The following is an 18,273-nucleotide window of genomic DNA, read 5'->3' as shown; positions in this document are numbered from 1 at the left end:
TCTAAACATGTTTATGAATCCTATAATAAATTAAACTATTTCCTATATTAACCCTTCAGTTCTCAATAAAGTAACCTATGAGTTCTAGTGTACAGTTGGCCACTTAATCTGGTAAAACTAGCACTACTATGCCAGTTTTTCACCTCTTATTAAATTTATAAGGCACTTTTTGTTGCAGGATACACAAGCTTGATAAATAAACCAAGATGGCTAAAGCCTTTTTTATAGATAAGCTTTGCTGTTAGCAGACCATTCGTCTGGTTTGGAACAACTTTAAAAGATAAATAACAGATCTAGAAAACAAGACTAATGCTTTAATGCACAATTTTATCCCTAAAAGCCTTCATGGAAATTCTATAATTTACTTTGCTTTACAATAAGTATGATTCCCTGCAAATTATTCTTGAATGCCTATTGAAGAACTGACTTCTGTCTTACATACCTATTTGGCCCTGTCTAATTTGATGCTTTTTGAAGTATCAAAATTACAAACATTCCATATCAGGCATTATTCTGAATAGAACAATTTCTGAAATTTTTTCAGATTCAGGATTTGTTCATGTAATAGCAAAATTCATAGACATTGAGCTTTTAAGGTAATTTAAAAATTGATATAGATAAGAAAGAATAAATCCAGAACCAATGGGTTTTGTAATATGTGATGTCATTTCTGTCACATGACTCACTGAAATTTGTGTATTATAATAAATAAAGTACCCCCTTCGGCCTCGTGTTTTTATATGGTCATGAAACTCCTCAGTAACTTATAATATCCTTATGTTTTACAAGAGGGAGTACTTTATTCACTATATATATATATATATATATATATATATATATATATATATATATTGTGGCAAACTGGCAGCTTGCACGTGTAACTTTTGGGGGGAATTTAGCAATGGTAGGCAGGCAGCATAGGACAAAGGAGCATAAAGACATGGACACACAGTGTACTGTTAGGACAGATATATGTCTTTTCATTTGATTACAGGTATGAGCAGTCCTTCAGCTCCATCTACTGGACACTTGTAGATATTTCCTGGTGTTAGTTATTTGTTTAATAAAGTTAGTTATTGACCTCTGATGTCGTAACTCCAGGTCACAGGAAGTAGGTGTTTCCAGCCTGTGCAGTTCATCTCATGTGCTCTCAGCTTTCTCCATGCTAAACAGGCCCTATGCAGCATTGTTGGTGAGTGTATACAGTTCTATTTGCTTAATATACTCAGCTTTTGCATCTTAGATAGAGAGGTTTGTTTCTGTTTGGTAACAGATTTATTACATCTGTATAATGTATATGCATGTGTACTGTATGTATATTGTTTTACCAGTCCAGCCTCTTATACCTCTTTATTTGTATGTATTTCAGTTTTACCCTTTCATCTTTAAATACCCATTAAACAAGTTAACAACTTACACAGTGTGGTGCTTTGAAGAAGGGTTATCTGCCTGTCAATCTTACTTCAGACAGTGAGCAGGACAGAACAGTAGACAACATCACGCATAGCTGATGCAATACAGCACAGTAAAACAACAGCTGGTATCAAGAGGCCCACACGCAGAGTGGATTAGCAAATACCACAGAGATACAGTACAGCTTCAGTTAACACAGTACCACGTGCTAACTCTTATCAAGATTAGACGGCAAAATGTCCGAACGATCAATCAAGACCAGATCTAGGGTGTCACATTCATCCAGACTCTCAAACCGCTCCCAGGTGTCTGACGCTGCGCTTTTCCGTGCAGAAGCTGCCGCTGCACTAGCTCAACTCACATTTACTGGGAAGAAAACTGAGCTAAAATTAGAGAAGACACGCTTAGAGGCTATGATGGAGGCAGACAAGGCTCGTCTGGCAGCTGAGAAAGAGGCAGAGAAGGCAAGGTTAGAAGTGGAGGCAAAGCTTCAAATGGCACGCTTAGAAGCTTCAATAGAGATTCTTAATTTACGTAAGACGGTGGCAATTGCGAATGCCAAGGCAGATGCATTAGATGCAGTTCTCGACACTACAGAACAAGCAAGTCAGAAATTCACTATGCAGCCTGATGTAAAACCAGAAACTGCTATGCAACGTACTAAAGAATATGTGCTGAAACATTCACAGGAGTACAGTCCATCAATGCCAAGCCTAGAAAAGCTTAGTGAATACAGAGACAGTGATGTTATCCCATCATTTGAGCAAAATCATAGTAAACCTCTCCAGAACATTCCTTTGCAATGTGACTACAATGTGCCCGTAGTTACCTCTACCCCACCACCAGATGGTGCTCTGTTACAAGAACAAAAGGATTTCAAACAATTGTATCCTGTTGATGTGAAAACTCCTGCAGCCAGATACTATAATGACATTCAGAGGACTTTACCTGTTACTAATAAATACAGCTATCCTCCTGTTACACAACCAGTGGTTCCTGATAGAGGCAGTCATTCTCCAGAGGGAGCATACCAGTACACACCAGATGTGAAGCCAGCGCTTCCTATTAAGCCTGATTCAGACCAACTTTCTGGCAATCGGCAGATGTCAGACTTAGTGAGATTTATGGCACGCAGAGAAATGATAACATCAGGCCTTGTTCAGTTTGATGAGAAGCCAGAAAACTACAGGGCTTGGAAGGCGTCATTCAAAAATGCTATAGAGGATCTACACCTTTCATACAAAGAAGAAACAGATCTCCTAGTGAAGTGGCTAGGTCCAGAGTCCAGCAGACAAGTGAAAGGCATTCGGGCAGTATATGTCAATGATTCTTGTAAAGGACTACAGATGTCATGGCAAAGGTTGAACGAAGATTATGGAGCTCCAGAGAAGATAGAAAAATCCCTGTGGGACAGGATTGACAACTTTGGGAATATCTTTGAAAGAGAGTGCAGCAAGAAACTTAGAGAATTCAGTGATCTGGTAATAGAACTGTTGGCAGCAAAAAATGAAGGTTGCTTTCTAGGACTAAATAATCTTGATTCCGCTAGAGGAATAGAAGACCTTGTAAAAAAGCTGCCAGATTCTCTAAAAAGGAAATGGGCATCACATGGGACCAAGTACAAGGAAATACATAATGTACTATTCCCACCATTCTCTTATTTCGTGCAATTTATCTCTCAACATGCAAAGATGTACAATGACCCAGGGTTTGCTCAGACGTTCCAGACCTTTGGTGACAACAAGCCAGAGAAATACCGCTACAAGAACACCCCTCAGAGAAGTTCCATCAGGGTGCACAAGACTGAAGTATCTCAAGCTACAGGAAACTCTTCAGCTTTTACTGATGCCAAGACCATGGACTTAACTAAAGGATGTCCGATTCATCACAAACCTCATCCTCTGTACAAATGCCGAGGCTTCAGAGGTAAGTCCCTTGATGAGAGAAAGACTTTCTTAAAACAAAACAATATTTGTTACCGTTGCTGTGCCTCAAATGCACACCTTGCGAAAGACTGTGACAAATCAGTTAGCTGCACAGAGTGCAACAGTGACAGACATGTGTCCGCTCTTCATCCTGGTCCTGCACCATGGTCAGTCAGGCCTCTAGAAAGGAGTGATCATGGCGGGGAGGGAAAGGACAACAGTGCAGAGGCTACAGTAACTGCAACATGTACTGAAGTGTGTGGAGGAGATCTTCGAGACAGATCATGCTCTAAAATCTGCTTAGTCAGTGTCTATCCTACCGGACAAAAAGACAGGGCAATCAAACTTTATGCTATTCTAGATGACCAAAGTAATAGGTCCCTGGTCAGGTCAGAGTTCTTTGAAATCTTCGGTTCAAAAGGCCACCAGTTTCCATATTCTCTCAGAACCTGTGCAGGGGTGATTAACACTTCAGGAAGAAGAGCGCAAGGGTTTGAACTACAGTCTCTTGATGGCAAAGCCACAATCCCATTACCCACACTCATTGAATGTAATGAGATACCAAACGACAGGACGGAGATCCCAACCCCAGAGGTGGCTCTTCATCACAAACATCTAAAGTCACTTGCTAGTGAGATACCGAAGCTTGATCCATCAGCATCTATCCTTATGCTATTAGGAAGAGACATAATTAGGGTCCATAAAGTGAGGCAACAGATCAACGGACCACATAACGCTCCCTATGCACACAGATTAGACACAGGATGGGTCATAGTGGGCAATGTATGCCTGAAAGGAGTCCATAGACCAGACTTAGTACACTGTCTTTACACCAGAACTTCAGAAGAGAGCTGCAGATCCCTCTTTCCACCTTGTCCATACTTCTACAATGTGAGGGAAAACTTTGACATGAATGTATGGGTAACTATGCAATCCTCAGTGTCTACGTACAAATCCTCTTGCAAAGAGTTTGAGGATTATGTAAGCCACAGTATCTTTCAGAGAACTACAGAAGATGAGACGGTTGCTCCTTCTCTGGAAGATCTTGCCTTTATGAAAACAATGAAGGAGGGTTTCTACAGAGCAGAAGACAGTAGCTGGGTAGCTCCTCTACCCTTCAAACCACAAAGAAAGCAGCTACCAAATAACAAAGAACAAGTCTTGCAAGGTTTCAGGTCCCTACAGAGGTCTCTTAAAGTAAAACCTGAGATGAGACAGCATTTCTTTGCATTTATGGGAAAGGTAATCCAAAATGGCCACGCAGAGATAGCGCCACCTCTCAATCCAAGGGAAGAGTGTTGGTATCTGCCTCTCTTTGGAGTCTACCACCCCAAGAAACCCCAACAGATTAGAGTTGTCTTTGATTCAAGTGCACAGTGTTGTGGGGTATCCCTGAATGACATTCTGTTGAAAGGCCCAGACCTAAATAATAACCTCCTTGGTGTGTTGTTACGCTTTCGCAAGGACACCATTGCATTCATGGCTGATATCCAACAGATGTTCCATTGTTTTCTAGTTAGACCTGAAGACAGAAACTACTTAAGGTTCTTCTGGCACAAAGACAATGACCCTACACAAGACATCATAGAATGGAGAATGAAAGTACATATCTTTGGTAACAGCCCTTCTCCTGCAGTGGCCATATATGGTCTTAGACAAGCAGCTTGTCAGGAAGAAAAGGAGTTTGGCGCAGACGCTAAAAGATTTGTGAAAAGAGACTTTTATGTGGATGATGGTCTGAAGTCAGTACCCACTGCAGCTGAAGCCATTGACCTCTTGAACAGGACAAGAAAAATGCTAGCATGTTCAAATCTCCGCTTACATAAGATAGCATCCAATAGCAGTGATGTAATGACTGCCTTTCCTTCTGAAGATCATGCAACAGACTTAAAAGATCTCAATTTCAATGATGATGATTTACCCATGCAAAGAAGCTTAGGCATCTGCTGGGATCTTAAAAGCGATTCCCTGACCTTCCAAGTGTCATCAGAGAAAAGACCCTTCACACGAAGAGGAGTCCTCTCTACAATAAACAGTTTGTATGACCCTTTGGGGATAGCTGCACCAGTAACCATTCAAGGGAAAGTTCTTCTTCGTGATCTCACCTCTGAGACTCAAGATTGGGATGCACCCTTGCCTGAAGGTAAGAGACTGTCATGGGAAGATTGGAAAGAGTCCCTTCACCAGTTGAAGCACATACAGGTAACTAGACCCTATGTATCTGTTTCTTGTTCTAATGCTAAATACAAAGAACTTTGTGTGTTTTCAGATGCTTCCACGCAAGCAATTGCAGCAGTGGCCTACTTAAAGGTGATAGATTCTGAAAGTCAGGTCCACATAGGTTTTGTGCTAGGAAAAGCTAAGTTAGCCCCATGTCCAGAACTTACAGTCCCACGACTCGAACTCTGTGCAGCAGTCCTCGCAGTGGATATAGCTGCATTCATAACAAAAGAAATTGACACCAATATAGACTCTGTCAGCTACTTCACAGACAGCAGAATAGTTTTAGGCTACATTTGCAATGAGAAAAGAAGATTTTATGTCTTTGTTAGCAACAGAGTTCAGCGAATAAGAAGATCCTCTCTCCCTGAACAATGGCACTATGTGTCAACAGAGAGCAATCCAGCTGATCTGGCCACAAGATCTGTATCAGCAGCACACCTGAAAGATACTATGTGGTTCACAGGTCCACCCTTCTTGAGTCATTCTCACCACTTGAAACTAGAGACTGAAACCTTTACATTAGTGGATCCGGCTCAAGATACAGAGATTCGTCCACAAGTTACAACCTTGAGTACAACATCCAAAGGTAAAGAACTAGGGTCTGAACGTTTTTGCAGGTTCTCTAGCTGGAATACTTTGACGAGAGCATTAGCACGCCTCATTCATGTAGCGCATCTGTTCAAACAAAAAAGAGACAGCCAACTTGATCATTGTAAGGGCTGGCACCTTTGCAAAGAACTAAACTTGGTGCATGACTTTAAGAAAGCTAGAACAGTCATCATACAAAATGTTCAAAAAGAGACTTTTGCAAAAGAAATACAGAGCATTTTAGAAAAGGAAGGCATGCCAAATGATAGTCCTCTCAGAGCATTGGACCCTTTCATAGATGAAAATGGACTACTGAGAGTAGGTGGTCGCTTGAGAAATGCAGACCTAGGACCAGAAGAAAAGAATCCAATTATTGTGCCTGGTCATCACTACATTGCTACCCTCATTGTTCGTCACTATCACATCCAGTCGCAACACCAAGGGCGCCACATTACAGAAGGAGCCGTCCGCTCAGCAGGATACTGGATAACAGGAGGAAAGAGATGTGTGAGTAGTCTCATCTTTAAATGTGTCATATGCAAGAAGCTCAGAAATACTTGTGAAACACAAAAAATGGCAGATTTGCCACCTGATAGACTGAGAACAGATCCACCATTCACTCACATTGGCCTTGATGTATTTGGGCCATGGACAGTCTGCTCAAGACGTACACGAGGAGGCTCTGCCGACAGCAAAAGATGGGCAGTTCTTTTTACTTGTCTAAATATCAGAGCCATTCATATTGAAGTGATAGAATCCATGGACACTTCAAGCTTTATAAATTCTTTCAGAAGGTTTTTTGCTATACGTGGTCAAGTCAAAACTATCAGATCTGATCGTGGTACCAACTTCGTTGGAGCATGCCGTGAACTTGGAATCTCTTCCAACCTTAACTATGAAGAGATAGAAAGTTTCCTTTCCAAACAAGAGGTGTGTTGGATCTTTAATCCTCCTCATGCCTCCCACATGGGAGGTGTGTGGGAAAGAATGATAGGAGTTGCAAGAAGAATATTAGACTCCATGCTTCTACAGTTACCTTCAAAACTCTCTCATGAGGTTCTCATTACTCTAATGGCAGAAGTGACTGCAATAGTGAATTCAAGGCCTCTGACCCCAGTCTCATGAGATCCTGAGGACCCACAAATACTCACTCCAGCTACACTGTTGACTCAGAAGTTTGCATCTCATCCTGTACCTTCTGGGAACTTTGATGGTAAAGATCTCTATAAAAGACAATGGAGACAGGTTCAAAGCCTAGCCAAGGTCTTCTGGGACCGGTGGCGCAAACAGTATCTATCTACCCTGCAGGTAAGAAGGAAATGGCAATCAGATAGACCTAACATCAACGCAGGAGATCTTGTCCTTCTAAAAGATCAACATACCAAGAGGAATGAATGGCCTATGGGTCGTGTAACAAAGACTTTCCCTGATAAAGATGGCAAAGTTCGCAAAGTGGAAATAAAGATTGCCAGAGATGGGAGTTCTACATTATTCTTCAGACCAGTGACAGAGCTCATCCTTCTTCTTCAGGCTGAAGACCCTGCTCCCTGATTGGACTAGAATAATTGTGGTGATCTTACAGACACCAGGCGGGGAGTGTACTGTTAGGACAGATATATGTCTTTTCATTTGATTACAGGTATGAGCAGTCCTTCAGCTCCATCTACTGGACACTTGTAGATATTTCCTGGTGTTAGTTATTTGTTTAATAAAGTTAGTTATTGACCTCTGATGTCGTAACTCCAGGTCACAGGAAGTAGGTGTTTCCAGCCTGTGCAGTTCATCTCATGTGCTCTCAGCTTTCTCCATGCTAAACAGGCCCTATGCAGCATTGTTGGTGAGTGTATACAGTTCTATTTGCTTAATATACTCAGCTTTTGCATCTTAGATAGAGAGGTTTGTTTCTGTTTGGTAACAGATTTATTACATCTGTATAATGTATATGCATGTGTACTGTATGTATATTGTTTTACCAGTCCAGCCTCTTATACGTCTTTATTTGTATGTATTTCAGTTTTACCCTTTCATCTTTAAATACCCATTAAACAAGTTAACAACTTACACAGTGTGGTGCTTTGAAGAAGGGTTATCTGCCTGTCAATCTTACTTCAGACAGTGAGCAGGACAGAACAGTAGACAACATCACGCATAGCTGATGCAATACAGCACACACAGCTTGTTCAAGGAAAACAGCAGTTTATTTTCCCTTTTTAAACAAACTTAAAGAGTCCATTATCCACAGACACAGGGGTGACCATTCTATCATACAAACAAAATCATAAAATAAAACCTAGCCCACTGAGCACTACCTTCAAACTTTGGAGCAGTCCCTGACTAGGCTGGGCCCCTTGTGGACTACCAGCAAACAAAGCAATGTTGTGGCTCACACCAGCACTCACAGAACTCCTTCCTGGTAGTGTTCAGCCTTCTGGCACAACTTTGTCAGGGTCACAGGCTCCCTCTGCTTCGTGCAGTATCAGGTGGCACTCCCAGCTCCTCTGGGAGTTCCTAACACAGCCAGGTCTCCTACGTGCTGTGTCCTGCTGAGAGTGAGATTTCACCATTCCAATTAACTTTAAATAGCCTTTCCACAGGACAGCTTTCCTGTGGGAGGTGAACTCCAGTGTCTGGACTGGATATGGGGAATGGAGTCTTTAAACAAAGCACTGGTTCTCTGTTTCATAACTCCCTTCCTGGAGCTTCTTTCACTCCTTGGGGATAAACTAAAGGCTAGAGTGACCCATTTCCTCCTTTTCCTTGTCACTCTACCACAATATATATATGCACACACATCCTGCAATCCAAGTTCAGACCTTTCTATAGGTTCTATAAGCACATTGTAACCGAAAAAGACATTTATAGTACTAAAGAAGTATTGCATGGGGGGGGGGGGTGGCCGCATGGCATTGAGGTGAGACGCACTTATACTGAGCTCTGGTCACACTGCCAAAAGTTAGCTGATTCTGGAGAACAGACGTGATGATAGCAAACATAACAAGCCCGTCTTGACTACTACTACCTCCAAGTCCAAGGAAATGCCAAATTCGAGTGGCATACAGCAGTTTTTCCCTCGCTCTCAGGAGAAAGCGGACCCGCCAGACGTTTCCAATATGGCGTTTGAGTGTACAATCCAGCCCTGACCGCGACTCAGAGGTAAGCGGCAACTTAGATGGCTTAATGCAGCTTATGTCGCAAATGCCCAACAAGACAGACTTACAAAACTGGGGCACTGACCTTAAACACGCTATACACGCAGAAATAGCAGCGGTCGGGGTTACACTGGAGGATTTAGAGGGGAGAATCACACACAATGACACAGCCACGGATTTAAACACTAAAATTTTACAGAAACATGACCAGGCCATTTTAGATTTGAGACGCCACACTGACGATCTCGAAAATAGAAGCAGGCGCTGTAACATACGCATAAGGGGAGTCCCTGAAAGCGTGCCAATTGAAGAACTTTGCGACATGGCCTTAAAACTATTTCTGGAAGTTTTAAATGAAACAGAACCCCCACCATAGAGATCGAAAGAATCCACAGAGTGGGCGTACAAAGGGGTAACATACCCAGGGCATTTTATGCTGTTTGGTGCGCTTTGAAATTAAGGAGCAAATACTGCAGAAAGCACGCACAATCAATGGCATCCATTTTGAGGATAATGCTATTAATCTGTATCAGGATCTCTCTGCCTCCACCATCACGCAACACAGGCTATTAAAACCTTTAACCCTGGTGCTTCGAGAACAAAGTATTTCCTACAAGTGGGGTTTTCCTTTTGCTCTAATGGCGCACAAGGGAGGCAAAACCTTTGCACTGCGATACCCATCAGACATACTACAATTCTGCCAGCAATTGGACATTAGGCCGATTGAACTACAGGATTGGAGAAATTATGTACTTGGCACGGAGGAAGATGAACTTTTATCCTCCAATCAAGCAGCACTTGCTAACCAAAACCCCAGGCTGGACGCTACCCCTCCAAGACAATGGAGAAAGCGTCTCAATACTTTTTCTCTGACAAGACCAGTAAACCCACCGTCTTCTAAGAAACACCTTACATGAAAACTGCTCATATGACAGGTTGTGGGACCAACTCTGCCTTGCTCTTTTTTTATTTTTTTTTCAAGTTATTGTTTGTTGCTGAAACACAGACTTAATACTACCTGATTTACTCTTGGGATACCTGTTATGCATGGCGACAGCGACTTCTAACAATGCTCACACTTATGCACTGCTGTTCTCCTGTAAGATCTTTGAACTGGATACAACTACCCTCTCCAAGCATTCCTGGCACAGACTAAAGACCAACTGGAATGCGACCAACAGCTCAGGAAGTATTTTTCATATGCACCTTCCTCATCTAGTGTCCAGGAACCATCTTACTTTGCATGTGGTATAGGGTTAAACATGTTATAGAATGTGATGTTATGCTCATGTTCATCCTATTGCCTAGCTGCTTACCCTGCATTCTCTATTTTCGCGTATGATTTATTGATGTATGCAGAGGTACACTAATCTTCATTACCCCTATACTGTAATATAGTATATATGCCACCTCGCTCAAGAGATTATAGCTTTTGACCGCAAGGTGTCCTAGATAGTCGCTGGATATGGCTCCCAGCTAACGCAACAAGTCAACTCTCATAGGAGTTATTTTTTCTTCTTATATCAGGGGTCACTTTTCATAGGCTCCCATTACCGACAACTGGAAATTAGTAGTATTCCCCATACCTGTCTCCCGATTGTTTTTTTCTTTACATGTTCACTTAATTATGTTATTAATGCTTTTTCTCTTTTCTTCGCTTACTGTATGTTACGAATTTGAGGCTGGTCCGCCTGACTCCCACCACTCCCATACAGACAGACTTTTGGTTTAAGATAATCCAGATCAACACAGCACATCGTACTATATCAGGTCTGTGACCGGAGAGGTAAATCTTCTCTATCACCCTCATACATATCTCCCACCCCCCCAGAGTGGTACAATTTCACATTATAATACTCGCATAACGTTTTAACCCCATCCTTTGCCAGGGATTGTACCCCCCACTCTGGACCCTTGGTTGTCAACCCCTTCGGGGTTCACCGGAAAGTTCTTTATTGTTCTTTCTTTCCTTTTCCTTCTCTTTTTGTTCTCTCCTCCCCTATTTTCTTTCTTTCCTATCTCCTATCTGTCACACAGACATAGCAGGAACCGGGTTGCAGACATGTCAACCAAACACTCGCAAACACTGAACATTTATACCGTTAACGCTAATGGGCTCAACTCCCCTTGGAAAAGAAAAGCTTTATTACAAGAGGCTAAGGCAAAAAAAAAAATACATGTGATCCTCATTCAAGAAACGCATTTTAAGACTGAACACGTGCCTAAATGGTACGATAAACACTTCTCGTATATAACACATAGTACTCCGCAATCTACGAAGGTCAGGGGTACAGCTATTCTAATAGCAAATGCCGTAGAATTCCAAATGGAAAGCACTAAACTAGACCCACAAGGAAAATACACGTTAGTAAAAGGGAAAATACAGTCTCAGCAGTTTACATTTGCATCTATTTATCTCCCTAACAATGAGCAACACAAGACCATGGAAAGAATTTGCACTCAACTTCTAGACTTTACAGAAGGAACGTTGATAATGGGAGGGGATTTAAATACCCCCTTAGATCCTCATATTGATTGCTCATCAGGCAAAGCTTCCCTCCCCTACAAACGGATTAAACAAATCAAAAGTCAGTTACAACTCGCACAGGTCATCGACACTTGGAGAATAGCTAATCCCACTACCAAGGACTTCACCCACTTCTCCCACAGCCATAATACGTATTATAATATTGATTACATCTTTCTTTCCCACAATTTTTTAGACAATATGAAAGAGGCCACAATTGAAAATATTTCATGGACGGATCATTCCCCAGTAATATTGCGGTTAGAGATACCCGACCCTTACCCAAAAAAATACTCTTGGAAAAATAGTTTACTAAAAATCCCTGAAATTTTCGAAAACATAATTTCATCCACTAAGAAATTCTTTAAGGTCAATGTTAACACAGCTAGCACTCCTATTTTAGAATGGGAAGCCTATAAATGCTTTATAAGAGGCGTATTGATCCAACAGGGTGCAAAACTTAAGAAAGAAAGAACAAAACAGAAAAAACAGTTACTACTACAAATACAAAAATTAGAAAGCCATCATAAACTTACCAGGGCTTCCCAAACTCTTTCTGAACTAACTGAAGCAAGACTAGAACTGAGAAAATTAATACAAAAAGAAACAGATAGAGCCACCTTTCTTTTACGAAAAATGTATTATGACCATGGGAATAAATGTGGTAAACTACTTGCCAGGGCGTTAAAAGTAAAGGAGCGGAAGAGCCACATCTTTAAAATGCGTGACTCTCAGGGTCAGATAGGTACCTCCCCTAAAGATATACATAAAGTGTTGACGGACTTCTATGAAACCTTATATCAGATACAAGACATAAATATTAAAGCGCCCTCAACTCAACAATATGATAAGTACTTATCCTCTTCAGGTATGCGCAAGGGCAATATTGCCTGGTTGACAGACTTAGAACAAGATATTTCTCCTACAGAGATAGAAAGGGCAATTAGGGATTCTCCTTCAGGAAAATGCCCCAGTCTGGGCGGTTTTTCCGGTCTTTTCTTTAAGATATTGCAACCTCACTTGGTCACAGCCCTTCATAGAGCTTACAATGCAATTCAACATCAACACCAATGGTCACCTTCTTCACTGGAGGCCCACATCAGCTTAATACTTAAAAAGGATAAGGACCCTGCTTCACCCACTAGCTATAGAGACCTATCTCTCTCATAAACAATGACATGAAAATTCTAGCAAAAATTTTGGCACTTCGCATTAAACCTGGATTTTCACAAATTATACACTTAGATCAAGCAGGCTTTCTCCCTGGTCGGGAAACTAGAGACAATATAAACAAACTTATTAACCTTATAACTATAGCAAGACGGAAAAATGTCCCAATTTGTCTCCTCTCTACCGACATGGAGAAAACTTTCGACAGGGTAAGATGGGATTTCATGTTCCACTGTCTGACATATATTGGAATTGGCCCACACAAGATAGCATGGATTAGGTCCTTATATTTTAATCCAACGTCCAAACTTCAAATTAATAATACTCTCTCTGACCCTATTGCACTCCGCAATGGCACGAGACAAGGGTGCCCACTTTCGCCTCTTCTCTTTGTCCTAACACTGGAACCTTTGTTATCTACGATACGAAATAATGTCAACATTAAAGGTCTGTTAGTGAATAATATACCACATACCGTTTATAGGTAATTTTGTTACCAATTCCTCTGCAAGCATTAGCTCTTATGTTGATTTTTCACCAATTCTTCTAAGTTATATTTGAGACAAAAGCAAACTGATGAAAACTTAGAACACTATTTGTGTATTCGATCAGAGAACACTATTACCAGCTGAATCATGAATGTTTACATAATGCCTTACTGATCTGAGTGTACAACCTTGTGCGGAACTGTTATTTTCCTTTCTGTATTTTTCTTTGCTTTACTAAAACTCAATAAAAAAAAAAAAGAAGTATTGCATGATAGCTTGATAAATAGTTATGTAAAAGCAAGCAGATTATAAAAAGTTATACAATTTCAGGCAAATTAAAAAAAAAGATAGAATAAAGTCAGACTAGTAAATTATTGCACTTACATCTGCTTTTTTATTGGGCACACTGCCACAAACTAGATATTTGCAGACTGCTTACTATTGGTTACTGTACCTGGGTAATTTCTGCCTTTGTTTTAAAATCAAAGAAAGTATCCTGGGGTTATTAAAGCCATGAAATTAAAATATCCAAAATAACATCCTGAAATTCTCTTAATTAAAGGGAATCTAATCTCAGAACAGTAATTGATTACATTAATTTTCTATTCTGTAGGTTTATGAAATATTTCTAGTTTTAGACTGCAAATACCAGACTTTAGAGTTATCTCTAAAATTAAGAGAATCAGCCAACCTATAGTGAACTAGCTAAACAGGAATAAATCTAAAGAAATCTAAAGATATACATTTTTATTGTCACAGACCTGAATTTTAAAGAGAATAGTTGATACAAAAACCTAATATTGGTAGTCTAAAACTGCTACCTATCTGAAAGTCGTAGAAGTAAAATGTAAAATAGAGGGCCACTCTGAGCAACTTATCATCAGCTCATTATTTGGATTTAGATGCCATTTAGAACATTTTCTGTCAGTGGGTTATTTAGTGACAGTTCAACCAAGTCTCCACTTTTATATATTTCAAATGTATTTTCAAAGTTGCAGTGGTTGTCAGATTTCTAGATCTTGATTAGTAACAATGTCAATTGAAAGGGGAATTTGGTTACTGTCTCCTTATTATTATGTATTTGGTGTTGTGAAATGTAGATGTGTAGGCCAAGTAACTGCTGTAGACAGGGGTGGATTAATGCACAGGCTCCACTAGGCTAAATAACTGCTGTGGTCAGGAGTGAATTAATGCACAGGCTCCCCTAGGGACCCATGTTACTTTTTTTTTTCAGTTACTATTTTATCTTAATATTTAGTTTTTAATTGAGGTGGTGGGTAAACCTGCTGGGAGAAGAAGGCAAGGTGTGAACCCAACACGACTTAGAGAGCTCAGTGCACATGTGCCTGGATCTGCACACATCCGGACCCAACAGTAGGCTAAAATGGGGGCCTCTGGATGTAGCCTAGGGGGCCCACATCTCAATCCGCCACTGCCTGTGGGTTGACAGTCTTCACCAATCCTTTTCTTCAGATATCATGGAAAACTTCAGTTTTCCAGTGTGGCTACACTGTCATGCTGCATATTGACACAGGTTGTTGTGTCAACTGCGTGGGGTATTGTCAGAGACCTGCAATCTGAGCCAAGAATCAAATGTGGTCTGTATTAGGCCATGCTCAATACTAAGGTGGTGGGGGAGTGGTGAAGTATATAGACATATCTCCAATGTTAGTAAACATGCCCCTAAGAGGCATGCTTTTACATTAATGCCACCAGGGGTTGTAAATAACCCCTTTTATGTTCCATGGAGGATGTTGCCACATTTCAGAGAAATTGAACTGACAGCAAACTGGCAAATGAGGTTCAGTGTTGAAAATGCAAAATTATAATAGATAACATAAATGTGAGTCACAAACTAAATAGTAGTAATTCAATTATTTTTATTCACGTTACTTGATTTAATAGGATCTTAGGACACTTTGACTCTATTGTATGTGATATGTATTTGTATAAGCTGTGTTAAGTTTTATAAAGTTAATTACTGCAGCCTTGTGAATCTTGGGAGGAGACTGGGAAGCTAGTCTCTCTGTGTGTGAAATAAAGATGGTGAACTGATAACAGCCTGTCTGCATTACTGGGATATAACAATGGCGACAAGGACATCTGATTCTTCTGTGCATCCCCATGAAAAGTTGCTGCAGTACCCAGGAGAGCCTGCAGTGCCTTGGGATCTCTGTTATGAACAGTTTTCTATCTACTTACTGGCATCTGGCCTGGATGAGACCTCCCCTGAGAGGAAAAGGGACCTGTTACTTCACTCCTTGGGCTCTGAAGCACACCGTATTTTCACAACTCTGGGAGCAGATTCCTCATACACAGCCACAGTACAGGCTCTGGAGAATTACTTTAAACCTGCCCCAAATGCTTTAGTAGTCGGAGTTCAGTTTCGCAGACACTGTTAGATTGAAGGGGAACTTATACGTAGAGTTGTCACCCTGCCGGTATTTTACCCGCCTAGCCAGTAAAACACCTGCCAAGGCCGGGGCCAGTATTACAAATTTACCGGCAATGCAGTTGTTGCTCCGCCCCTTTTGCGGAACACCACGTAGATCCGCCCCTTTTTGCATCACAGACTGCCCCCTTTTGGTGCCTGCCCCCACTGGCCGGTAATATTTTTTAGTAAAGGTGGCAACCCTACTTATACGTCACCATGTTGCAGAGCTGAGGAAATTTGGTCCCTTGCACGATGAAATGATTACTTCAGGAGGGAGTGAGGTGCATCTAATGCACGCTGCTTCAATTATGGAGGCAGCCGCCGTAAAGGTGGCATGAAACTGTGCCCAGCACAGTAAAAAATGAACCACTTTGCTAAATTCTGCTGCTCAGTGCCAGACACACCAGTTCATAATCTAGAACAAAATGACTGTACACCTGATAATAGTGAGATTAATGCAGTGGGTAAAGATATTGCAAATTTCAAACTCTGCCACTGTGTTATAGCTAATGTCACAATTCCACTGCTTTTTGACACTGGAGCAAAGGTTTCTATTACAAACTCTGCTACACACAATGCACATTTTCAGCATTACCCACTCCAAGATACATTAACATGCTTAACAGGTTACAGTAATACCCAAATTTTAGTCTTGGGCAAAGTAACCTTACCTGTTACACACCAAAACAAGCATTTGGGAAGATTTCCATTTTTTGTCACAGAGAAGGGTGCAAACCTACTGGGGCTGGATTTGTTTCATTAACTGGGATTTAAAGTTCTTGATCAGACAAATGCTGAAATACACATAGTAGACACTATCTGGAAAGATAAATATCCTCAGATTTTTACTAGACTGGGTCACATATGCAAATTTTCTCACAATCCAATGTTAAACCCACAGGTATCTCCAGTGATGCAGTCTCTGCGCAGGCCCCCTCTAGCAATCCGTGCTGCAGTAGAAACAGAGCTGAATAAGCTGTTACAGGAGGATATTATAAAACCAATTGGCTCTTCCCCATGGGTTTCCAACCCAGTAATCACTAAAAAAAACATAGGCAAATCCGGCTATGTGTGGAACTATGTCAGGTAAACAAAGCAATAATACTTGACTGTTACCCTCTGCCCTCTCTTGACAGGCCAGAAACCTGACAGCTTTCATTACACATCTCGGACTACTGTTTCAAACGCATGCCATTTGGGCTGTGTTCTGCTCCAAGCTGTTTCCAGAAAATCATGGTAACTGTTTTTGCAGGAATCCCCAGGGTAACCATTTATCTGGATGACATACTCATCCATGCACAGTCTCTAGAGGAACACAATGCAATCCTTGATCAGGTATTTCACAGGCTGATGGATTATAACCTCACCTTGAATGAAACAAAATTTGTTTTCACACAAACTGAAGTTGACTTTGTGGGTCGTAGAACTCCCTTGCAATCCAATGTTGAGGCCATACATCAATTACCTTAGCCAAAAGACAGAGCAGAACTCGCTTAGTTTCTAGGATTCACAAACCATTATCTATGTTTCGTAGCTGACTATGCAGAAATCACAACGCCATTACGTGCCTTACTTAAAAAAGATGTGCAATGGGAGTGGACACCAGTGTGTTCCCAAACAGTCTGTACACTGAGACATTGTATTGCTTCAGCACCAACCCTTGTGCATTTTTCCACAAAAGCACTTACATTTGTCTCTTGTGAAGCTTCAGCTGTTGCCATAGGTGCAGTCTTATCACAGATTCATCATGGAGTGGAGCAGAAATACACAGCAGGAGAGCGGAGGCACTGGCCTGTATATGGGCTTGTGAAAAGTGGCATCATTTCCTTTTTTGCAGGAAGTTTACCTTCTTTGCTGTCTACATCTTGATCGGGTCATCACCCTCTTCGTATTCACAGATGGTCAGACAGGTTATATCAATACTACTTTGAAGTTCACTACAGACCAGGAAAATTGAATCAAGTTGCAGATTACCTGTCACGTATAGTCCTCAAGTCTGAGGAGACAAAGACTGCACAGGAGGAAGAAGACACATTGATGATGTCCAATTCCTTAAGCTGGCCATAGATGTTGAGATTTTTAAAAGATCAGATCCTGATCGTGAGACCAATATCTTCTCAGAACGATCGTACGATCGTACGAATTTACCATCAACTAAAAAGACCAATTTGGCAGGAAAACAAAGGGGAGCTGCCTGCTTGGCCCTGCAAACATAGAGAGATTGCACTGGGGCCGACAAAGATTTTTTGACCTGGCAGATCAATTTCCCGACAGATGTCGGCCGAAAAATCGTAAGATGTACGATCGTTCGAATACCACTAACCGCACGATAATTTCGAAGGATTGGTCGGACTTC

At 41.2% G+C, this 18,273-nt stretch overlaps 2 protein-coding genes across 3 annotated transcripts in view; one reads left to right on the top strand and one right to left on the bottom strand.

Annotated features, from left to right (window-relative positions):
* LOC108698296 (astrotactin-2-like) overlaps positions 1-18,273 on the bottom strand; it is a 1,031,088-nt gene that overhangs the window by 294,133 nt on the left and 718,682 nt on the right. The window lies entirely within an intron of this gene.
* LOC121396901 lies at positions 893-8,440 on the top strand. Its single transcript, XM_041572526.1, has 3 exons — positions 893-1,192; positions 1,370-7,986; positions 8,164-8,440. The coding sequence occupies exon 2, from the start codon at positions 1,650-1,652 to the stop codon at positions 7,272-7,274; it is 5,625 nt and encodes a 1,874-aa protein (XP_041428460.1). The 5' UTR covers positions 893-1,192; positions 1,370-1,649; the 3' UTR covers positions 7,275-7,986; positions 8,164-8,440.

Source organism: Xenopus laevis, chromosome 8L (genome assembly GCF_017654675.1).
Source record: "Xenopus laevis strain J_2021 chromosome 8L, Xenopus_laevis_v10.1, whole genome shotgun sequence".
In the NCBI taxonomy this organism is placed as follows: Eukaryota; Metazoa; Chordata; class Amphibia; order Anura; family Pipidae; genus Xenopus; species Xenopus laevis.
The sequence above is the reverse complement of the archived record's forward strand: the minus strand, read 5'-3'. Positions and strand labels throughout refer to the sequence as shown.

Bases quoted from the DNA above. Each gene is read 5' to 3' on its own strand.
- LOC121396901 (XM_041572526.1), top strand. From the start codon at position 1,650: ATGTCCGAACGATCAATCAAGACCAGATCTAGGGTGTCACATTCATCC.